The sequence below is a fragment of the Pyrus communis genome, chromosome 14 (assembly GCF_963583255.1).
Source record: "Pyrus communis chromosome 14, drPyrComm1.1, whole genome shotgun sequence".
Lineage (NCBI taxonomy): Eukaryota > Viridiplantae > Streptophyta > Magnoliopsida > Rosales > Rosaceae > Pyrus > Pyrus communis.
In genome coordinates, this window is record NC_084816.1 from 13,937,365 (window position 1) to 13,962,467 (window position 25,103).

The 25,103-nt window shown below is 36.5% G+C and overlaps 2 protein-coding genes across 4 annotated transcripts; one reads left to right on the forward strand and one right to left on the reverse strand.

Annotated features, from left to right (window-relative positions):
- Nucleotides 1-9,045: 9,045 nt before the first annotated feature.
- On the forward strand, nt 9,046-10,954 carry LOC137715377 (protein LATERAL ROOT PRIMORDIUM 1). Its single transcript, XM_068454682.1, has 2 exons — nt 9,046-10,353; nt 10,489-10,954. The coding sequence occupies exons 1-2, from the start codon at nt 9,423-9,425 to the stop codon at nt 10,833-10,835; spliced, it is 1,278 nt and encodes a 425-aa protein (XP_068310783.1). The 5' UTR covers nt 9,046-9,422; the 3' UTR covers nt 10,836-10,954.
- A 6,636-nt stretch (nt 10,955-17,590) lies between these two features.
- Nucleotides 17,591-21,975, reverse strand: LOC137714712 (ankyrin repeat-containing protein P16F5.05c). Of its 3 annotated transcripts, none has more exons than XM_068453859.1 (7): nt 21,885-21,975; nt 21,556-21,645; nt 21,379-21,466; nt 19,804-19,868; nt 18,039-18,107; nt 17,908-17,957; nt 17,591-17,808 (listed from the first exon to the last, which is right to left on the reverse strand). In XM_068453859.1, exons 2-7 carry the CDS (start codon nt 21,631-21,633, stop codon nt 17,697-17,699), a joined length of 462 nt encoding a protein of 153 aa, XP_068309960.1. In that variant the 5' UTR covers nt 21,634-21,645; nt 21,885-21,975; the 3' UTR covers nt 17,591-17,696. The 3 variants fall into 3 exon arrangements, with proteins under 3 accessions (XP_068309960.1, XP_068309959.1, XP_068309958.1); XM_068453858.1 differs by having other exon boundaries at nt 21,839-21,889; XM_068453857.1 differs by lacking the exon at nt 21,885-21,975 and having other exon boundaries at nt 21,556-21,788.
- Nucleotides 21,976-25,103: the final 3,128 nt, after the last annotated feature.

Genomic DNA, 25,103 nt, shown 5'->3' on the forward strand with positions numbered 1-25,103 from the left:
AAAGAAGTGAAACAACGATCAAATATCTTCACTTAGAACATTTGTTGGTATTGATTTTGTTCGACATAATTCTTTCATAACAAAAAAACATAAAGATTATTTTCTATTGTTGTTTTGTTATGCGACATGATTAAAACAGATCCGCTCGACATGTAGGAACTAGACCATATCAAACAGATCAAAATGAGTCAGTGGATGCTTAATCAAGGTTTCCATCCAATATGTAAAATGACCAGCACAGCCAACCAGAAGATGCCATGTGGTTCATTTCCATGTCTTCAACACCCACGCTTTTAAGGCTCAAAATTTCCATGTCTTACTGGTGTCCAGTTGATTGCACGTCGGCCCAGAATAAAGTAGCCCATTTCTCCCGGTCGGCCTCGGTTACTTAACACAATCTGCCTGAGCGCCGCTCCAAACCACTTTGCATCCCATCCGGGGTCTTCATTGTTGTCCCCGAGTCGCCGTGTGGCTTGAATGACATATGAGTTGACATTTCTCCCGGTCAGCATTTGCGGTCCATCTCGGTCGGCCGGTATCCAAGTCAGTGTTCGGGGTGCTCAGTCGTGTCCTTTTCCAGGCTTCTCAGCCTTTTGGGCTTATACGTCCCTTGGGCCTTTTCATCTCTTCTTCTCTAAACCGATTTTGCAGACTTGGAAAGTCTGGAGCTCTTCTCCAATGGAAGATTAGAGGTGATAGTCTCCCAAGGCTCTCTCCGTTGACACTTGAAAGCTAAACATGATGATGATGTGGCAGAGGTGGAAGAAGAAGACGAGCGAAGTTGATTTTTTGTTGAAATTCCACTAAATAAATCGCTTAATGCCATTGTCCTCACCAGTAAATGTTATGCACTTTAAGTCAATATTCTGTTTTTGTTCATTGTTGTAGTATAAGATTAAGAACAATCATGTGATTCTATTATCATGATTGAACGAAAGACAAGATTGTAATGTTGTTTCAGTTCTACCATCTATGTAAACAAACTGACGTACCATCGCACTGCGTTTTAGTTACGATAAGGTGGAAGCGAGTGATTGTTGTTTTGGATTTGGGATTACATACATGGAGAGTAAGTATTTTCCTCGCCCAGTGCCACAATCCACCGCCCAAAGATGCTAGCTATATCTCCAGATTCGGCCCCAATTCCTGTTTGAGGATGCTGGTGTCCCCCAACCCTTTAAACGTTTTCTGTAAGTCTTTGTTCTCGAATTTAAAAGGAGGTAAATGATAGGAGAGTTGGCGCGTGGTGGAAAAGTCGGTGGTGTAGTGTCGGGTGTTTGTTTTATTGGGGTGAGTTGGGAAGCAACGTAAAGTAAAGGGAAAGAAAAAGGACGCGAGTGGCGGGTGGTAATGTTTGCAGGGCTCGAGGCAACCTCGGCATGTGCGTTCCCTTTCCCTAGCTCCCTAGCTGGTCTACGTATAGCCTAGAGCTATAGTGGCTGAGCTACTCTATAAAATAAGCACAAATAAATAGCTCTTACATGCTTCCTTTGCTCCCTCTGCTCCCTCATTCTCCGCGCGTGTAGCTGACACGCACCTATGTACGATTGGAAGAGCCACTAACTAAATTTGAAGAGTTTAATTTCTGCACACTTGTTTGATTTAGGGTTGATTTGATATTGCTGTGCTTTGAAAAAAAAGCTGTTTCTGCTGTGCTGTAAGAATAAACAGCTGTGAAATAAAGCAGCAGAGTGTTTGGTTTAATTTTTTGTAAAAGTGCTTTTGAAAAAAAAAGAAGTAGTATTAGAGTGTTTGGTAAACTTTTATGTAAAACAGATGTGAAAAAAAGCCAGTTTTTCAAAGCTGGGTTTTGCAGCTTCTTGTTTTTGGCTTTTTTTCACCCAAAACTGTGAAAAAAAGCTGAAGCTGAGTGTTTACCAAACACAAAAACAGCTCCCAACTTTTTTTTATAGTAGTTTTTTTCAGAATCACCTCAGTACCAAACCGGGTCTTAGAGTCTTATTTGTTTTTGATTTGTTTGATCCAAATTATTAGAGTAAAAAATAGAGGTATGCATACGTAAATGAAGTGTACGGAACTAATCTCCTTTATATTACATGAAATGTTAGTGATTTAGTAACTTGTTCGCTTTGTGTTGTTTCTAAAGTTCAGCATATATTGGGTTCAATTGGCATACACATTCATGTTAAGTATTCGAAATTTTTTGTGATTTTATATTTTTCGAGTGAAAATTAGCAAAATAGAACACAAAAAGTGTAAAATTTTCACATGGTTGTGCAAATAAGGTGTGGTTTAAAAAAAAAACTAAAATATATCATCTTTTAGGAATAAGCTGAAATTGAAGATAAGATGAGAGAGAATCAGTTGAGGTGATTTAGACATGTGAAACAAGGACCTACATATGCTTAGATTAGAAGATGCGATTACGAAACAGAGGCTTAGGGCCAAAGGAGATACGAGAAGACATATGAAGACTTGGAAAGAGACTAAGAAAAAACTTGGACTACTTGAATCTCATAAGAAATGGCACAAACCGATTGCAATGACGTTCTAAGATTCATATAGCCAACCCCACTTAGTATGATAAGGCTTTGTTATTGTTGTTATTGTGTTTCTGTAGTGTAATCTTATCAAAAATCAAATTCCCAATAATCTCAAATACATACATGTTACAATCCTAATAATTTAGGAACGTGATTGTGTAAATTCTAGAAAATTCTTATGGGATTCTACTATATTTTATCTTTAGATATTATTCTATTAGAGTTATAATCCCATTGGGTAAGAAATTAACCTTTCTTATTACTAGAAATAAAGGCACAATGAAGTGAGAAAACACACACCAAAATTCACTCTATTCTCTCTACTTTATGTTGCACCCTCTTTCTCATTCTCTGTATAATTCTTGAGTCAAATAGGCCTACAACGACCATGATGCATGAAAACATTCCTCATGTTGCATGAACCCCCTACATTTATATTTACCTTCATATATATATATATATATATATATATATATATATATATTGTATATGTATATATATATATATTGTATATGTATATATTTTCCAATATATATGTTCATGCATATGCAATTTATGAATTCGCTATGTGGAATTTGTGAGTCAAAGAAAAGAAAAAAATAGAAGCACAACTAGAATTTTGAAAACCCTAACTAAAAAAAAAAAAAAAAAGAGAAAAAAAAAAGGGTGCAGTTGAGTCAAGCCGCTAAGATCATTGACCCGCGGGTGCAGTTGAGCCATTGCACTGGTTGATCAACTGTCAACCTAGCTGCCGAGCTAGCCGCCTTTGCGCTGAGCCAAGCCGTTGCTTGGGCCCCAGTTTGGAACGACATTGTTTTGGAGTCTAGACTTCTCCTGAAGGAAAATTTGTGAAAAACTAAGTTCATTAAGCAACATAATACATGCATTTAACAATTAAATGGCGGAAGCATGTTTCTATGCACTTTAAAACAAAACTTAACCCATGAAATTTGAAGCCTAGTAGTTATGGTGAACCAAGACTCAACTCAAATATCTTAAAGAAAAGACTTGAGAAATTTTTATACATTTGAAGCACCTCTTTACTTAGCAAAGGATATTCACCCATGTGAAGGCCTTCTTTCCTTTGTCTCCTTGCTCCTTGGCTCCATGGATGTGGATGAAGGAACTTTGCTTCTTGGCTCCATGACTTCTTGGATATGGATAGAGGAAGGATTCTCCAAGCTCCCAAGAAAGGGAACCTCTAACTTTCCACACCAAGGAGAGCATTGAGGAAGAGATGAGTGACCTAGGAAGAAATGGATGCTAGTGCATTTCTTCCTAGGATGGTCGGCCTTCTAAGAGAAGATAGGGCTTTTGTGTTTCACTCTTTTCTTTCTAGAAAACCCTAAATGAATTTGGCCTATAACTTTCCTTTTATAGCCACTCACATTTGAGTAGCATGAATGTAATTAAGCCGAACTCTCCTCTATGAACAGTCATTAGGTGTTAGTGGGCCTTTTGCCATTTTGTGATTTAAGTTGTCATACAACTTAAGTCATTAGGCTTGACTATTCAAACCCCGTTGGGCCTCCGCCCAAAACTAATACGAGGTCTAAAACGATCTTATTTGTTTGATTAATTAACATATTAATTAATTCTAGCCATAAAAAATTAAACCATCTAATTGTCCTTATTCAACTTCGTTGTTTCTTCAATCTCTATCTTACACGGTGTACAATCCATTAGGTTCTAATTACTAATGCAATGGGTGATTTGAACTCTTTTAATTGATTGTGAACTGAAACTTACTTTCAGTTCTTCCTTTAGTAATTATACATCTTTAGGGCTTCCACAAGCCATAAGTAACACCTAGCAGTATCTCATGGCTACCCAAGCTAAACAGAAGAGGTGGAGAACATAATTCAGTTTGGGATTACAATGCAATATGGTCTTTCTCCAATACAATACTCTTGATCACATTGTTCGGTTTGATAGTTTATTCATGTCTACTATTCAATGTGATTCTTTTACTTATATGATTACCTTGAATGTGATTTGGAACAATTTCTTAAATCTCATTCATACTCTGTCCAGAGATTCTTAATCATATCATAGAGTATTCTCCTTCAACAGTTTGAAGGTTAGAGATCCCTTATTGTGTATTCACCTACCTCTATAATTAAGTCGCTTAACCCCAACTATGCCATGGACACCCTCTAATGGAGTGCCTTTGACACAGTCAAAGATCAAAGACCTAACCACAAGACAACTATGATGCCTCAGGTCAAAGGACTACGTTACATTATCCCAACCTTGAGTTCTCATGTGACAATAGTATGAGAACTCCTTGTTGATCATGTTCAGATGACTCATTCTCTATTGAGCATCTACATGTTTGTCTTGGTGTCAGTCACACCAATGACTCGAGACCAATCACTTGCTCTGAGAGAAGACATAGCACATACTGATCTTAACGGATTGTCAATGCCCAATTGACAATCCTATGATCAGGAACATTTATGATATGTGTACGAAAGAGAATGGTCTCATGAATCTAACTTCTTTAGATCACATTCTCTCAATTACATATTCCTTGGACTTATTGTTCAAGCATATAATGTTTATATGAGACAACTTTAAATAATAATATTTACGTTATATTAAACTAGATTAATTTAACATGTGAGACATTTGTAAAGTATCATCATATGATTGACTTTAGGGCACATTTTCAACATCTCTAGCCCGCGTCTATGATTGATTGCATCATTATGAATGTCATTAGTGTTTCTATATGGGGATATTGATATGGAGATTTACATGTAAGTTCGTGAAGAATTACATAAACTGGTTCAAATAGTTCCTAACCACAGAACACCTTCTCAACTTGTTCAAATTTAGATCCAAAAATGACAAAATAGGTAGATTTTGGGACTTTACTTAGTCTCCATGTTTTGTTGATGAAAAATGAAGAGATTAATGCGCACGCGTGGTGTACACACGACGCATTGCAACTCTCCATTAGCGTGGGCACCACCATTTTCAATAAGACTAGTGGTAGAATAATGAACTTCATGCCTTGCAGGAAAGTGAGGTATACACGCACCATGAAGTTAAGAAGAAGGATTAGTTTCAAGGCAATTATTCAGTGAACCTGAAATATAGTCATGCAATGTCCTGTATAATATTTTATTAATATAACATTAAAAAATCATTAATTTTATTGTCTATTCTTGTTTTAACATGTAGAGTTGTGTTCCAAATACATATAAAAATTTCTTTTAATATTGAATGAAGGAGTAAACAATTTGCCTTAATGAATGAGGGGCTTTCATGTGAATTTAAAGCAATTCCAACTATTAGCAAAGGGCAAGAGCTTGTGAATGCCCTTTAACCTCAACAATGTCTTCTAGAGGCCCAAAAATCCGAGGGTAAATGGTGGCCCAAGTGAAGTTGATCAATGTCCGTGGGCCAAGTCAAGCCCGACCAACCTACTAGTTTGGCAAGATGTCAGCCACGTTTCACCTTTTTTTTGTCTTTGGCATGTATGAAATTGAATACTAGGCAGAATATCCTGCAAATAAAAATTAACTTTGTATAGTAGACTAATCAACTAGTTACAAGTTAGTCAGAGATATAAATTGCAGTTGTAATAACGAAACATAACTGTCCAATATGTTCAACTAATCAGAGTCTGCCCAAATTAGTTTCGCAACAGGAATTCCTAAGCTTGAACACATTTACACATTGGTTCATTATGCAAACAGCAATAACAAAGCAATTATGAATTAAAGTATGTTCGATTAACTAGTCAAGCTCACCAGTCAACTAAGTAAAGATTCGTTAGTTAATCAAATGCAAATCTATGAATCAAACTTAGTTCACTATGAGTTATCTTAGTCAACAACAAATCAGTTCATTGCTCATAATATGAGTGTAAACTTAGTTTATAACACAAGAAGTTTTTAGCTGGAAAAACCCACATTTGGGTTAAAAAACTGAGGACTCTCCATTGAGTCCAATCCATTAGTGAAATCAAGATTCTTACAAAGTAACCACACAAGCTGGATTCCTAGATCCTAATCTATGAAGCAGCTTTACCTTTGTGCAACCTTGCCTTACACAAGATGGATTCATTCGGACTTCGCGAAGTGGCAGCTCCTCCTGAGCTCTTCACATTGTGGCACGAATCCAAATCAATTTATGCAAATAATGTTATGATGAAGTTGATGCAAATTTAGATTCGATGTCTAGTCAATTTCACCAGTGAAACACTTGAAAGATGAAACGTGAATCTAAAAAGAACTCAGTTTAAAGATTTGAAACTCGAAAAACTTGACCACCAAATTAAAACAAAACTATGAAGACAATGTTATCCTAATATGCAGTGATTGGGTGTTTGATGTATGAACATGGTTTTGTGGCTAAGATTTTAATGAAGAACACAAGAGGTAGCTCAAAGGTAAAATCAACTATTTTTTGAAAATGCAAAACTCCTAGCCAAAACAAATGAGCATATAAAACAAATTTAAGCAAGCAATTTCAAAGATACGTTTAGAAAATGAAGAACATTACCCATAAAATATGTTTGATGCTCCTAGGAGATATGAGATGGAGATGAAAAATAAAGCTTTAAAAAATTTTCCAATCTCAAACCCCAAAAACAAATGAACCCTAGATTTGGCTTTTAAAGAGGGCTTGATGTTCAAACAGAAAGAGGACTAGAAAAACCACGTGTCATGTGCAAAATCAATCTGAAAAGATCTAGGGCGTAAAAACACTTTGGAAAAAAATTGTCAGAAAGCCCATGTGGGTTATCTTAAAGTGTGTGCCCAGCTCGCGTAAAGTTTTGATGAAACAGAACCACTAGACAGAATGAATTGGAAATAATGTTGTGAAATGCATATGTATGAACAATCCTTTGATAAGAGAAGTTAAGCTCTTGAAATGATGTTTCCAGCAACATGATCTCAAAGTAGCATTTAAACCCTAAATCTAACTAGACCATGTGGTATAATTTACAATATTTGACAAGGGAAGCCAAACAATAAAACTAGAATTACAATGTGCATTGCACGTTTGATTTGGGCGAGTGAAACCTACGTGAGGCTGAGCCCAAAACAAAAAAAAAAAAAAAAAAAAGTCTCAACCATTAAGCCATGTGATGTGATTTCAACCTTTTGATCTTCAACAATCAAGATATCTAACGTTTCAGTATTTTCATAATTTTAAAACAAAAAACATTTTTGAATATTGAAAAAAATTGGAAAATTCAAAATTATTATCTATAAAACTACAAAAAAAAAAAAAATTATATACTATTTTCTATATATACCTAATCATCGTCTTCATTTTCACATCAAAAATCTAACCCATTCATGTATTAATAAATAACATAATTGTGCGTTAAAAAATAAAAAAGTATATTTGTGGCTTGTTCGTTCTTTTACCCTTGTTCAACGAGTGAAGTTTCACAGTTTAACCTGTTCGTCTATTATTAAATAACATAATTGTGCATTTAAAAAGAAAAATTGTGACTTATCCTTGTTCATGCTCTTGTTCAACAAATGAAGTTGCAAAAGACAATTAATTTTCAAAATAAATAGTAAAGACAAATTAAATGTCATTGTCCATGCCTTTGTCCTCTCAGTCCCACAACGGGTGGAATTGCTCTCAAGACTCACAAACCTACAAAAACTAGAGAACAAAAGTCTTTGTACTCCCTCTCTCTGTGGCTTTATTGTCCTGTGTCTCTCCTCCTATGAAATATGTTGTGTTGCCCTTAGGCTAAGTGATTATTAGAGCGAGAGAGAGAGAGAGAGAGAGAGAGAGAGTGAGTGAGGGAGGGAGTGAGAGGTAGAGAGGAACCCACCTCCTTCAGTTGGCTGTCTAGGAAACATGCTGAGGAAGGGTTTGTAAGGAGAGAGAGAGTGAGTTAAGAGGAAAAGATAAAAAGGCTCATCAGTACTAGCTCTGAGAGAGAGAGAGAGAGAGAGAGAGGAGAAGAGAAGAGAAGAGAAGGGGATGGATAGATATGGATCCATGATGATGTTGAGAGAGAAAGGTTACTGGGCACAATAGCAACAGCAGAAAATACCCAGCAAAGGTCGTTGTTGCTATTAATTTGTTATTGCATCTCTCTCTCTCTCTCTCTCATCAGTAGAGAGGAGATAGGTTATGCTTGGTGTTGTCTAATTCTGCTGTACTCTCAGTTTGGGGTTTTGGGGGCAGCCCCCCCCACCCACAATTACAAGAACAAGCACAACCAAAAGCAGAAGTAGAAACTCTCCATCTGTTTCTGATCAGAAATAAACCAACTTTTTCTTCATAAAAAGCCAAACGAGTGACAGTGGAAGCAGCAGCAGCAACGGAACCACCAGTGACGGCACCGCCACTATTCCAATTGCATATATATATATATATACATAGGCATATATATATTCACACACACCCAACACAACCCTCTCTCTCTCTCTCTCTCTCTCTCTCTCTCTCTCTCTCTAAAAACTGAACCTGGGAATAGCTTTATTCTCACGTCGATACAACAACCATCTCTTGCGCCAAATCTGATCAAATTTCAGACACACAACTTTTTCATACAAACACATAACACCCACACATAGATTTTCTCCCTCTCATCCTCCTCCTTCACATATATATGTGTGTGTGTGTGTGTGTGTGTGTGTGTGAGAGAGAGAGAGAGAGAGCTCAGAAGAAGGAAGGAAGAACAAGCCAATTAGAAAATTTGAGAAAAGGGTGTAGGTTTGAGCTGGGTTACTTAATTCAGTAGTTGTGGCTACTACAAGGAGGCTGCCTTCCGATTCGGGTGCATTTGCAGATTGGGTGGGTTCATCTTCCTCCAACAACTCCGCTACCACAGGGCGGCCCACGACTCACCATCCCGACATCGACGTCCTCTCCCTCGGCTTCAATGCGGGGCCCGCCGCCGCTGGACCCTCCTCCGCCTCCCCTTCCACCATGTCCATGTGGTCCTCCGCCCCTTCCAACAGACCCCTCACCTACGGCCACCTCCCTCCCGAGATGGCCGGCATGGTCGGCCTCCGCGACGTCTTTGTCGTTGCCCCAGCCGCCGCCTACCACCACAACACCCATCTCCACCACCACCCCGGCCACGACCCCAATCTCCTCTCCTCCTCCTCCGACCATCACCACTCCATCAATGCCTCCAACAATCCCGCAACCGCTCTTGGTGTCGGCGTCGGAGTCATTCCTCTTCTCACAGCAACCCCTTGTCTCGCCCCACCTAATATGTCAAATGTCGATGACGATGACGAAGACACTCACACACCTGCGGGTATGAGCATGGGAATGGGAATGAGTATGGGTATGATGAGTGGCGGCCATCAGCGCAACAACAGAAGCTCCTCAGCAGCAGGGGGAGGGGGAGGGATTCAATTGTGGCAGCAGAACCCGCCACATTTCTTCAAGAAAAATCATCATGAGGCCGCCGTTACTACTAATCTAGGCGGGATCCACTTAAACCAAGATGGAGGTGGTGGAGGAAGAGGCGGTGTTGGCGGCGGGAGAGGGAATAACATTATGAACGCTGGGTCTGCTGCTGCATCGTCGGGGTCGTCCACCATGACGTGTCAAGACTGCGGGAACCAGGCCAAGAAGGATTGTACGCACCGGCGGTGCAGGACGTGCTGCAAGAGCCGGGGTTTCGACTGTGCGACTCACGTGAAGAGCACCTGGGTGCCGGCGGCTCGGCGCAGGGAGCGGCAGCTGATGTCTGCAGCGGCTGGCGGTGGGGCTGGGTCTAATTCTGGGTCGACTTCTAGTGCCAAGAAGCCCAGACTGGTTGGCGCCTCTCAAATCACCCCTTCTCACACTTCCACTTCCAACACTACTCCCCCTAGAAGCTACGACACTAGTTCTAGTCACCAAGGTTCTTTAATTCACCTCTCTCTCTCTCTCGAATCATATATATACATGTGTATTATTTGACTATCTAGGGTTTCGATTCACTTGTTTTATTTCACTAACAAAAATGTACCATCTTTTGTATAATTTATGCATACAGATGCTGGTTTCAAAGATCCATTGCCGGGACAAGTACGTGCCCCAGCGGTTTTCAAGTGTGTTCGAGTGACTGCCGTGGAGGACGGCGAGGATGAGTACGCATATCAGGCCGTTGTCAAAATTAACGGTCATGTGTTCAAAGGCTTCTTGTATGATCAAGGAGTTGATGGTAGAGAAGGGTTTCCTGACATCTCTGAATTGCATTTGGGGGGTGGTGGCACTACTAGTGGTGGCAATGGCGGAGGAAGAAATGGGGCTTCTTCTCCGATTCTTGACCCGTCGGATGTTTATGCCGCGTCTGGTGCAGGATTGCTGGGAGGTTCAAACTTTGGTAATCCAATAAATTGATGTTATACCGTGGATTTATTTAATTAGGTACCCCCTACCCCTTGTGGTTCGGAAGGAACAACATTGTACTTGTCTAACTTTTCTTCCTACTATATATGTTAACCTGTTAATATTTGAAACTTGCATTCTACTAACACGTCTATAACTCATTTAATAACCATTTTGTTTTACTTTTTCTTTTTTTTGAAAAATGAAAGGTCATTTGTTACCAAAAACTGATAGCTACATTTTTCGAATTTTCAAATTATGAATTTCAATTTTCAAATTTTTGTTATAAACTAAACAATTGTCAAACGAGTGAAAGCTGAAATGGTTATCAACTAGGCCCTTAATTTCTCCCCTTCATTGTTTTCAGATTCACGGCTTCTAACTTTCTAGTTTCTATTTGGTTGCATTTGCATAAGATGCTCTAGGTGGATTATAAGGGAGGCTAAATTTGTAAATTAAATCTTGTAAACTAAATGACATAGAAGTTGATGATTAGATTGTTATTTAAGTGTTGATTAACGTGCTTATTTCTATTGGTGACACATTATTTAGTTTGCGAATTTAGTCTACCTAGCACTATTCTCATAATAAACTGCATTTTATAGAAGCTGCATTTTGCTTTCTTCTCATCTACTTGTTTTTCCTCTTGTTCTTTCTTTTCATTAGATTTTGCTTGTCAAAGGTGAAATCTACAGTGTAAAGTATTCTCTTAATTATTTTTCATAAGCAAAGAAAAAGTAAAGAAATTATATATCCAAATAATTGTGCTAGACCTGGTATTTATTATTCCAGCTATATATTTTCGATATTAGGGCCAAATTAATATTTTCACTGAAGTAGCAGATTTTCTTTCCTTCCCGATATATATCTATATATATATATATATATATATATATTTTTTTTTTTTGAATAATACTACACTTAACATCTATTTGTACCATCAGTTGTACAATCTCTTTAATAGAGATAAGACTCGCTAATGCATATAGGTCTTATCTCTATTAGAGAGATGGTACACATGATGCTAAGTCTAGCTTGTTCATGGATCATCAAGGGTAGAAGTAAATGTGGGAAATGGTAGACTTGGTAGTGCTACTTTTTAGCATGAGGGAATGAGAGTAGTTGTAATGTTACCATCATTTGTTGCCAAAGAAGAAAAAGCATTTTATACATGTCCTTTTCCATTCACTTTACTACTTTTAGAATCTCCCTTCACTGTTTTTGGACAATCGTGCATTTGCATGCGTTCATCAACATTATATGTCACCTGTTTCTCCTTTGTATTCTTGTATGCCAAATGCTTCTTAAATATGTGTGTGTGTGTATATACACAAAATCTAATATATTACTTTCTTCCAACCTTTATATTGTTATTTTATATGCTACTCAATTTCCATGTATTTTTGGTCCCTTATATATGGAAATGATATTTTTCCTCCCTATACATTCATGTTTAATCATGTCAGGTTGTATCCGTTTGGTATATTCAATACAATTAGTAAAGATGCGTTAGGATAAGAAAGGGGTATGTGGTTATCGTGTCCCAATGTATACATGTGTGCTTATTAGGAGGAACAAAATTTCGCTTCAAGGGATGTGAGACAGACTGTCAATGCACAACCAATTGATTATTGGTTGTCTCACATCTTGTGAAGCGGATCCCACCCCATAAGTTTAATTTGTACTACTCTTTTTCTCTTTTAAAATTTCGGATCATATATATGGCACTAGCTAGGTGGTACAATATTCTTGCCCAATAGTGATCTTTATATGAATTTTACAGAAAAAAATATTCTGTATTCTTCTTCCTCCATTGAATGCTTGCTATAAGATTAATTTCCTTAATTGTATATGTTTAATATATATTTGTGCTTAATTAGCTAGATAAGTGTTATCCAGAATGCTTATTTGGTTTCTTGTGATTGATGCTACCGTACGTAGATTTGGGTGATTTGTTTTGTTTTAGTTGAAATTAATGTTGCATACAAATGTTGACTAGTGTTGATTAATTAAGGGCTAATGAAGGAGGGTGTCTAAATTCAATGCTTATTACTTAGATTTTCTCTTTCTCCCACATGCTGTCCCCTTTGCTTGTCTGAACTAAATATATATTACTAGATTGGTTTAATCATGTGGATTTCGTTCACATTCATTTTTTGTTTTATATTAATTCTTACTATGCTGCACATGATCACCTCTTCTAAGTGTAATCACCTTAATTATGTGACATGCCCAGTTTTGATTAGCTATTCCTCTATACATGTAATATATATATATATATATATATATATATATCTTCGTACTGCTATTCCTAATATATATTTTGTATTTTGTTATTTTTCCTGAGTCTCTCTTGAACTGAATTTGGGAGCTCATATCGATATTAGGTACCCAAGAGAAAAAGGATTGATTGGAAGTTTTGTTGATGAGTGAATAAGATATTAAATTTGTATTATTTTGGCAAGTAGTCATCTTCGACTCACTGCGTTCTGAGTTCAAACCCTTCCCCCCTCCTCTTAGTATAGCTTTGAGTAAAATTACCGCTTGAAAAATAAACTATTGATTCACATTTATGATCTTGAGTTATATATAGCTTAACTATGTGTTGTATTTATAAATACCTATTGTTATTCTTTGATCTATCCTAATGCTAAGTTGCTAAACCACTTGATTCATGTAAAATTTTTTTGTTAATCTTTGTAACATTTGTCCCGTCTTCTTGTTGGCTGCATTATAGACATATATGTGTGTGTGTGTGTGTATATATATATCATTTTCCATATAGAAAAGCATTGTTTGCAAGTGTTTGTTTATTTTCTACTACTAACTGTGCAGTACCTGAACTGTATTGTTTTTAACTCGGGTTTTATTCATCCTTCAGATCCATGCACTTCATATATTTGCAGCTCATGATTTGATTCATAAATGTAAGTTGGAAAAAATCATTATTGTTTATCCTTGCTACACTCTTTCTCTTTGTGCTTGTTCCATGATTTATTTCCAATCATTTTGCTTATGTATTTATTTAATTAATAATATATATCATGGTGATGATGAATTAAATCATTTCTACTTGTAAGTTGCAGTTTTGTGTGTATACCCTTTCTAGAAGCTGTCCTGCCCATTCTTCTTAATCGATTAAGAAGGTTTTTTTGAGAAACCCTATATTATATCCTTTCTAATATTTTCCATGAGATGAGAACCGGATGAGGATGTTTTCCGGATACTCTTTGTGAGGATTTTAGGAATCAATTCATCTTATTTGTTCATCGTATATTGTGCAGTTAGTTTTTGTTAGGTATTGTTTATGTTCAATTTTAAATAAAAATTTCAAAATAATTTTTGGCCATGACTAATGAATGTATAGGATGAACTTATCCCTAGGATCCTACTCCATGAGAACCTAGCTCCCTTCTTTTCCATTTGTTCCCCTTCTTCGGTTGTCTAGCTAGGGTTTTGTTTTTGGCTCTTATTCGTTGGGATTGTCCTGTCCAGGGTTTCGGCTTCATGCATGTATCTTTGCCATTTTTAGCTAAATCATATATATGCACAAGTTTTTCTGTAGTTGTTCCATGAATAATACTTGAATCCACTTCTTAGGTTAATGAGCTCATTCACCCCTTTGATATGGATTAATACCTTTACGACCTAAGTAATTACTTTAAGGATAAATATAGGGAAGTGTTATTGGCATTCCAAAACTCTCATTCTACACTCCTCACGAGTGTATTTTTCTTTTCTAATATAGAAAGTTTGGAGTGTAGAATGAGATTTTTGAAGTGCTAATAACAATTCCCTAAGTACATACAATTTCAATTTTGTGAGGCTTTATTAGGAAAAAGTCCACTTGTTTGAAATAAGACCAATGACTGTACATCTTTTTGTTAAATTTGTGATAAAACTACTTCACTTTTAGGGGTTACGTGTTGAAAATGAGTCTTACATTGATGAGAGAAGGGATTGCATGAGTTTATAAGTAAGTTGGTTACTTTATATATTGTCAATTGGTTTTATGATGGAACCTCAACTTTCTTCACTACAGACTTACAAGTTATGAATAAAACCTAGATCACTACCTGATGCTTGGTCTATTTTGAAGGTGTATATCTCCTGAACTGAATCATGGATGAGCATGACATGAGTGTGAGCATGCATGTATTCTGTAAGTAGGGTTAAGATGGTACATATCGTGCTGGGTTTTGGAAAGAAGAAATTAACTGGCTAGAGCTAGCTAGGGTTGTGGTTAGAATATTGTGCCTTAGTGCGCATTTATAATAAATATTATTCTTTAGTTTCTTAACTTGGGCAGACTTGGCATTGAGTGAGTTAATGGAAATATAGTAACCTTTTGTCTATTCTCGGTTGTTAAAAATAAAATAGAAAAATTGTTGAAACCTCTCTTGCGCCCATAGTTTTGCTAGTTGAGCTCCTATGCACCCCCAAGGGCTCCTTTGATGGGATGGATGAGAATGGGTCGTTGAAACAGAATTGGACTGTTATGGATTGGTTAGGCTTTGAATCCCAGTTCATTGGACTGTTATGGACAAATTATGATCATCATCTTCGCAATGCGCCTTCGACCTATCAACCAACTTTACCATTTTAAAATCATGACCCCCCCACCACATTCTTTGGTAGACTAGCAATTAGGCCAAGCCATCCAAAATTTCGTTTGGCCTTTCTCTTTTCCTACTTGTAGAAAGCGGATGATGAATCAGAATGAGCTTGAGTTGCTACTTGCTACTTTAGTTTGATGACTCCCTTCTAACCCAATGTTAGTTTCAGATGCATCCATCTCTTCATCATCATCCATAACCATCTCCGAAAGAGCTATAAAGTCGTTTTTCTAGTTGCGCGATCCTGGCCAAATGTATACAAAAACCTTTCAAACCTTGGAAAAGGTCTATCTCTCCATTCATTAGCATATTTATGCACCTACGATAGAAAATATAATAATACATCCAACATCATAACAAGGTCACATATATAATGACAGTAAAAACAATTTATTTGACAGAAAAAGGAAGTGAATAGTAAATAGGCAGGCCAGGTCCCATTAGAAGCACAATTTTCTTGTTTTTAATGAAAAGAAAATGGTATGAGCTTTCCATGCATCATCACTCTCAACCTCGACCCACTTCTTCTCTTCATTCCAACCAAAGCCACTTTAAGACATGACACTTGCGTTTGATCACCATCTAACCTAATCGACAATCTTTTCCCGTACCCTACCATGCATGGACACTAACACGGACATGAGGAAATGACACGGGGATACGTCAAAATGAAACTAATCATAGCTACTTAAGTCCTTCGTTCAAACATAGAGTTGGAGACCATTACCAATGTGATTCCAAAGCAGGATTATATAATTGTAATTTCAATAGAAATTATCCTCAAAACATAACTGTGACCAAGCAAGAGGTAGAGGAACAATATTTTAAATTATATAAGAAAAAGAAAAGTATTTCCGATACAGCAGTTGAATTACAATTTATACATTGTTGAATATATTAATTAAATGACGTGCCTAAACATACCAAATTCAAGCATGTTGCAAAAATGGAAGCAAAAAGGACGCACAATATCAAATTCAAGCATTTTATATGTACATATAGAATGTAGTCAGGGAAGTTAAATTACATACAAAAAGTAGAAGAAGGAAAATTAAACCTCAATACTCATTTTCTTTAAGCAATGGTATTGCGACTCTTTTCTGTATTTACTACTAGAACTTGCCGCTATATAAAGGCACAACCATCAACTATATATGGAAGCTAAATGGTTCTCCTCCTGGAAAACTAGAGCATTTGCAATCATTTTATCTACTAAGTCCTAACTTAAACATTGGATGGCAGTTGGCTCACACAAGAACCTCTCTTTGAATGAAAGGATATCGTTAATATTATATTTTGAAATTAAAAAGAGAGTGTGTGTAGTGACTTGAGCACAGTTGCTTCCAATTATAGTAATGCTTTCACTTTCAGGAATGTTTGATTGCCTTGAATTGCTACTGAAAAGAAATGCCAAAATATTTGAATTGGAAAAGCATCAATGCAATGCGCACCATTGGAAGCATCGCACACCTTTATTCATGGATTCCAGGCTTCTTACAACGTTTTAGTACTTAAAATATACATTTGTCTTAAAAGCTATCGGAAAAAGCAAAGAAAAGACGCATGGAAAATAGACGAAAAAGTTGATTGGTTCATTGGCACTTGATTAAAATCACCGTCCAATATAATTTATAAAGCAAGGTTTGAGCTCTTAATTTCAATTTCTCTTCATTAATTGTTTTTCAATCTTATATTGAACGAAAATTCATTAGAATAGCTTCCAATCTTATAGTAGGGAGGAACTTGACAAGATTTAATGAATTTAAGGACTTCTCATATGAAGGAGAAGGCGTTCGATGACCTTTTCTTCCCATGGAGTAGTTAAATCTTGATTTAGTTTTAAGAGAACATGGTTTGCCATGAGGGTAAAATAAAAAACTCATTGCTTGGGCCAGTTTTATTAGACTGGTTTGATGTTAGATTTGTCGTAACCATTAAATAAAGTTATTCGAATACCTTTGGTTAAGATTGAAGGTTTTGAAACATGTTTTATTTGTTTTCCTAAATATAAATTTAGGGACAATTTTCTAAATCCACCCATTACTCTCTATCTTTCAAAATTGTACTCGATAAAACTACAATTACCAAAACAGAGATGATGGCAATAACACAGTGGCCAAAGACGCATTTGACCCTCTCTAGTTTTACAGCTATCACCAAAACCTTCATTATTTCATATCAAAGCTTGCATTCTACAAGAAGATAACATCTATCACTATTATCATAAGTCATTTTCATTAGGGGGCTCAATAGTACACTAGGACACGCTGACATGACGAAGCTCTACTTGGGCAGCCGCCGCATTAACGGCATCCAGAACATCCATCCTTCCCCTGCTCACTGCTTCATCAACTGGAGTCCTTTCGTAGCTGAAGATAACAACGCCACAACCGTCGTTATAGTAAACTGTGTATAAACTTGTTTTTTCAAATAAGTTCAGGGTTTAGTTCACGTGCTACAATGCTTACCTGTTTAATACACTAAGATTTGCTCCTGCTAAGATCAATTTCTTAACCACCTGCAAAGGCAAAAACGTTAAACAATGAAGTAGCACAAGTGAATATAACCGTGCCCACTGCCTAGCAACCAAAATAATAACCTCAACATGTCCATTCAGGCAAGCCCAGTGTAGAGGTGTATTCATCTCCTCATTTGTAGCATTCAGATCCTTACACAAGCATTACAAACTAATTAGAATTTACCATAACGACATATCACAACTAGAAGATGGACAACACGCAGTCAATCTTTTCCAAGATATCACAATGGAAATTATATAAACGAACTTAAAGCTTCAAGACGAAAACAAAAACATTTGTCACTTTAAATGAGGGACAGACTCTACGTAAATGCTTTATATCAGCTAAAGTGATTGCTTCAGTAATAAGATGCAAGCTTATACGTTGAAGCAAACTTGTTAGAATTTCATTGTATTGATCGATTAATGAGTCATCCACCTAAAAATGTAACTATAGTAACCCCAACTGAACACAACACATAGATTAAAGTCCACAACGATATAATGAATATATTAAACCAAACTGCCATGGTAAAAGGACTTATATCCACAAGGAGTTGGATTGAATAGCTCTTCAATACTTCACGTCTTCGCTCACTTTTCCTAATGGACCTTAGACATTATTATAGATCATTTTAAATAAGTCACAACCGACCTTGGGGAGTTCAGTTTGGACGATTATGCATCAAACATAGATTAAAAACATTGAATTAGCTTGACTAAGTTACTGCATTAAGAAGCCAATCAATAATATACACGTCCGAAAATGTATTCTTAAGATGAATGCTCATCCAACAAATGGTCAACTTTTATGATGAAAATTGACCTTTTTCAGTCTTGGCTAAATATCCAAAATGGTCCCTACGATTTGCATAATCAATAGAAATGGTCCCTGAGATTCAAAATCTATAGAAATAGTCCTTGAGACTGTCCACCATTCATGATTTTGGTCATTCCCTTAAAAACTCTTAGGGCAATTTTCAAAGCTTTGTAACTCAATCGATTCTTAACCAAATTAGACCCATAATTAATCAAAATGAACATAGGAAAGTGTAGAACAAGATTATACATATTTGGAAGCCCAATGATTGCCGAAGATGGCCGGAAAATTGCCTGAAAGATGACTGGTTCGCTGGAAAACTCGCTGGAAACTGCGTAAACTTTAAACGTTCATAATTTCTTCAATAGTCAACAAAATCGAGTGATTCAAAAACAAAAATCATACTTCTCAATGAGTGATTTGGCCGTTGAGAAAGGTATCATTATCTTCGTCTCATCGTGAAGTATGATTTTTGTTTTTGAATCACTCAATTTCGTTGACTATTGAAGAAGTTATGAACGTTTAAAGTTTACCCAGTTTCCGGCCAGTTTTCCAACGAACCAGTTATCTTTCAGGCTATTTTCCGGCCATCTCCGGCAACCATTGGGCTTCCAAATAGGTATAATCTTATTCTACACTTCCCTATCATCATTTTGATATATTATGGGTTGAATTTGGTTAAAAATCGATTGAGTTACGAAACTTTGAAAATTGCCCAAAAGAGTTTTTAACGGAAGGACCAAAATCATGGATGGTGTACAATTTCAGGGATCATTTCTATTGATTTTGAATCTTAGGGACCATTTCTATTGATTATGCAAATCTCAGGGACCATTTTGGATATTTAGCCTTCTTTCTTTCTTTCTTTCTTTTGGAGCTAGCTAGTCATACTCATAGCATAAGATCAAATTGATGATATTATCTCTAAATCAATTACATGTTATCCATGCAAAACACTAAGTAAATAGTTAAAACCATTATCCCTACTTCAATCAATCAAAAGAGTATCAAAGTAAAAAACCTCACCACTCCTCTACTGATTAGATACTCCACAATCTGAAGATGCCCATTAGCAGAAGTCATGTGTAGTGCTGCAGTTAAACCATAACTGATTCAAACACAGTTTTGCATTAGCTTGTAGATGACCGATAGCTTAATTATCACTAACTATAACAATTAAAAATGGAAAAAATAAAATAAAATAAAATAAACATTCACATCAAAGTCTTGAAATTCAACTTAGAAGTATTTGTTTTTGCGAGCATAAATTATATTAGCTTCCCTGTATGAATGTCATAATCTACAAATCCTTGACCAAGAACCAAAAGAAGATAACGGCAGAAAACTAAGCCTAACGAATAATAATTTCTCACATAAAGCTTTAAAATGGCAACATGACATATTAAAAACCATCAATATCTGAAGGTTTGTTATGCTTTATTAATTCATATCAAGGAATGAAATTTCATTTTGGTCAGCTGTTTGAACTAGTTTAGAAACCATAAACAGCTAAGAAGCAAGGAAATAATAGAATTTGGAAATTTGGTGAAAGGAAAAGAAAAGGATATTCGTTGCATACTGCATAAACACAAAATCTAGCTCAGCATATGATAAATTTCAAGGTAACTAACATGTCTCCTTACTTGGGAGGACATACACTAATAATCAACCCAATTATAAAAATCTCAGCCGAAGCCAAAAGTAAAGCCACTTATCCAAGAAACAAAGGAATATTCACGGCCACATGTCAAATGTCAGTTAAAGTCCTGATAGGGAAGAAAAGAAGAACCGAAGGAGACGAAGTCTGCAAAGAAGAATAAGGAAGAGGGAAGGATGCAACCCATAACTAATGCAACATTGAACCAGAAAGATGACTTAAAATTCTAGCTTTTTGTGTAGTCCTTGGACTTTGGAATCTACTGTTCAGGAGGTGTTACTGATTCACCCACAGTTAAGAAAGAGTAGAGGGATCATCCCCTTTCTTTGAAAACAAGACTTTATCTATAAACAAATTATACAATAAAAACAAGACTATCAAATAATCCACCTCTTCAACCCTCATATTCTCAAATATGCTAACGCCTAACTATTTTCTGATGAAATGGAAAACCTAAGACAAATTAGGTTTTGAGATCCCTGTTCTTCCAATACCACTCCTGCATCTCTTCAACTTCTCTACCTTCTTCGCAAGATTTACAGATTGTTATCAATGTTATCAAACCTCTTACTCTGAGGGTACATAAAAGTGACCTTACCCGCTGAATCTCAGATATGTTAACCATAGAAATATTTTTGAGATTTTTCCTAAAGCACTGCTGATGGCAGATCATTGCTCTGTTCGTTACAGTATCAACCTTATGGAGACCAACTAGTACAAGAACTAAGAAAGGAAGAAAGAAAGGGTGACTATCCAGTGCTAGTCTTGTGAAATGAAGGCCTCCAGATGGGTGATTTGATCCAGTCCAAGTTCCAACATTATTACATGGGATACAAGTGATGCAAACAAACAAAGGAAGTTACAAGAAGTAGATGAAGCCACAAAGTGGCATCGCATGTTGAATCTGTTAATTCCTTAAACCAACAATAGAAGGTATGAATAACCTGTTCGGCCGTGGAGATCCTTAGAATCAAGAGAAAGACCAGCAGACTCTAAGCTTTTAAGATCATCCATGTCATCGTACCTAGCAGCCTGACAGTTTTTATCGTAAAAGAAGGATCTATATCTCTAATAAATATCTTAATGCACAATCAAATGCTTTGGAGAAGGGAGTTGGCTACCTCCAGCAAGGCCTCCACCCTCTCCAATGATGCCGTTTCGACTGGAGAATCACCAACTTTATCTCTCCCTTCCCCCATTTGCCACCGCCGCTACAAGAACAACACAATCGCTTCCATTAACTTAAAACCCAAAACCCACCGCATAAAGACAATCACTTCCATCAGCTTAAACCCTAAACCCAAATTCAAACCTAAGTTCAACTTCTAGAAGAGAAATGAAAGATTAATTTATCGGCAAATAAATGGACAAAAAATACCAAAGCTATTGCATTTGCTGAATTACCTTATAAAAAACAAAAGAATGAGCAAAACCAAATAGGATTGCTTACCCAGCAAAAGATAGTTTACTAGCGTCAAAGAGTGGGTGGATGTTTGTGTCAAGAGAAATTCGGTCGTAACTCGGCTATAACTGGAGAATTTGGTTCGTCAATTATGGTGGAATTTAAGTCCGGTCCTTCAACTTTTCACAATATGGACAATTCGTTATTAACTTATTTATTTATTTATTTTTTTTTTTTTATGAACTAGAAAATCTTTGGGTTAAAAGCTAAATGCCAAACGCCAAACGCCAAACCAAGGCCCAATACCCCCCAAAATTTAGCCCACAAACGCATGGACTCGCCCAAAATTAACCCACTCTCAGTCCATTCACTCGCCCACTCGCCTCACGCGGCCCGTGAGCCTTCAGCGCCCGACAGAGGGGGCTCAGTATCAGGGCTGCTGTCGGCCACAACCCAGAGCCCAATGGCTCTTTTCTGCATCCAACAACTGGCATTTTTGGACCGTTGGTTGATCCAACGATAACCAACGATCTAGATTCAAATTTTGTTTTTTTTTAAATGTTATTTTAAAATACATTGAATCCAATGACTGAGATCGAATATAATCAAATCTAACGGTCCAAATTTAAATCCAACGGCTAAAATAATTAAAAAAAATTATTTAACTCAGATTTCACCCAAAAACTCTATAAATACCTATGTATTTGTTCAAACATCCACACAAAACTCAATTTTCTCCTACAATTCTTCCAATTTTTCTTTCTACCATTTATTTCCATTTCCAAATCGTTCAACATGGCAAGAGAGCATATTAGAGGTCGTAATTGGACATGTGAGGAAGATGTTGCTTTATACTTGGCATGAGTTTCTGTTAGCAAAGATGGTGCAGTTGGCACGAATCAAAATAAAAAGGTTTTGTGGAATAAAATCATTGAAAAGTTTCATGAAAACTGCAACGGCGGCGGGAGAGAGCCATGGTTGGCATGGCTAGTGGAAGGAGCACCACAGAAATTGTGAGTTTTTTTTTCTTGATATTTTATTTGTCATGTACATAATGTTATTTTGCAACCAATTGTTTTTATGTATTTTTTGCATAGGATGACAAAGCAATGGAAAATTTTCAATATTTATCGGAATTTAAATATTTTTAGATTAAAATGTTCATAAAATTAATTTACGATAGTCTACATAATTTTTTTTTAAGTTAATTTAAGAAAAAAAAATTAGCCTGAGTTCATTCTTTAATAATCCTGGGCTAAAATTTTAGGCCAGAAGGGTTGGAACGGAAAAGCTGTTTCTGAGCTAAAAAATTTTGCTTTTAGCCCAAGGGTTGGAGATTATCTAAGGGGTGGGAGACGTGGGCTAAGCCTCACAATAAGCTAGCAATAATGTGATTCAAATTCGTCTTTGGCGATAATCGAATCTAAAATCCTTCACTTACAAATGAAGAGGAAGACTACCAAACCGTAGTACAAAGTGACAACTCTAATGGTTGAGTTAAAACCTACATTTTATTTTTAAAACCCCCAAATCTCTTTCAACAATTAGGCCAAAATTTAAATTTGGGTAGATATAGCTAAAAAATAAGGCAGGTTAGCAGTAGGTCCCCCACAATGGAGGTGAATGCACCCAGAAATTGAAGACTACTACGACCCAGACGAGCTCCACTTTCCTGCACACGGCAAAGCTACAATGGGTGAAACCCACTGCTGACAGCTTTGTCTGCCACCTTATCCCATCTCAAAGCCTATTTTGTAATCTGACGGCTATAAAGATTGGGATGTTGGTTGATACAACGTTTAGATTCAATTTTTTATTTTAAAATATAATTCCTAAATAAATTAATTTAAAGGCTGTGATCAAATTTAACGGTAAAAAAAAAGACCCAACGGTCCAAATTAAATCCAATTGCTAAAATAATTAAAAAAATTATTAAATCAAAATTCACCAAAAATTGAAGCACACTTAATATTTCTTTCCCACCTGACTATGAAGAGCTTCGAGGGTAGGCTACAACTTCATTTAGTCTGGAGTCGAGCGCCATGTAGGAAGACTCGCCCTACAATTTTGAATGTTTTGCTTATATACAAAGTAAAAATTGGATCATTCGATCACTTTTTGGTCATCCATTGAATGATAAATCACTACAAGTCAAGGAGATGGACGATTTAAATAACAAAGGATCTAATATTTAAAAGTTGTACTAAAATGACTTGAAAAGTAGAAAAAAGACCGGATAATTTGATCAGTATGTGCAAATCCATTTTTTTATGAGAGTCTAAATATTTTTAGGTTAAATGTTCACAAAATAAATTATGATAATCTACATAAATTTTATTTAAAAAAAAAAATTACTAAAAATCAAATTTAGTAATTTTTTAAAATAAGGGTCACTGAATCCTGCCCGGCCTATCTATTCCATTTTTACCCCATAAGTCTGTGTCATCTTCAACATCGCTAGGAATTGGACTGGCGGTGAAGTTTTGGCTCGCTCCCCCTCATTCTAATCCAAAGTTTGAGGCCTGGTAACCTAGTTAATCACTCGGTCCATTTGGATTGGCCACTAAGGTTTAGGTTGGGAGATTAGTCTAGCCGAAATCTTCACCGTTCATCTCCCCCTGAAGATTGGAAGAGGATAGATCCGAGGTAAAAAAACATTACAGCCTTGGAAAATGTGACATCCATTGTAACATACATGTGCCATGAAGAAGGATGACAACAAGGATACCCTTTTGGTTGGGGACTAAACCCAAGAAATACACATTGAACTGCACACAGGCCAAGCTTTACTGCGTTGATTTTTTTGGAGATATACATACACTACATACCCAAATATACATGGGAGCAAACAAAAAGTTGATGGCAAAGTGACATGGTTGGCCAAAACTTCCATTAGCGTCTTAAAATTAAGAACTTTGGAGGGTCCGATTCATGAGATACACAACATAAGTAACGACATCCACCTAGTAAAGACTGTGGTGCTTGGGCACCAATAAGAAGAGATAGAGTGGTCTCCAAAATATGCCTATTCTTATGTTTAGCCACCTTGTTTTATTGTGGGGATTGTGGACACGTAGTCTCATGAAGGATGCCGTGTTCTTGAAAAAATTGAAAGTTCAGGAATTGAGATATTGGCCACTATTATCAGACTGTGGGACCTTGATAGGAAAAGAATATTTAGTGCAGACCATGGTGAAACATTTGAAAAATTGAGCCAAAATCACTCTTATGCTTCATAGTGTATAGATATATAGGTCATTCTATTGC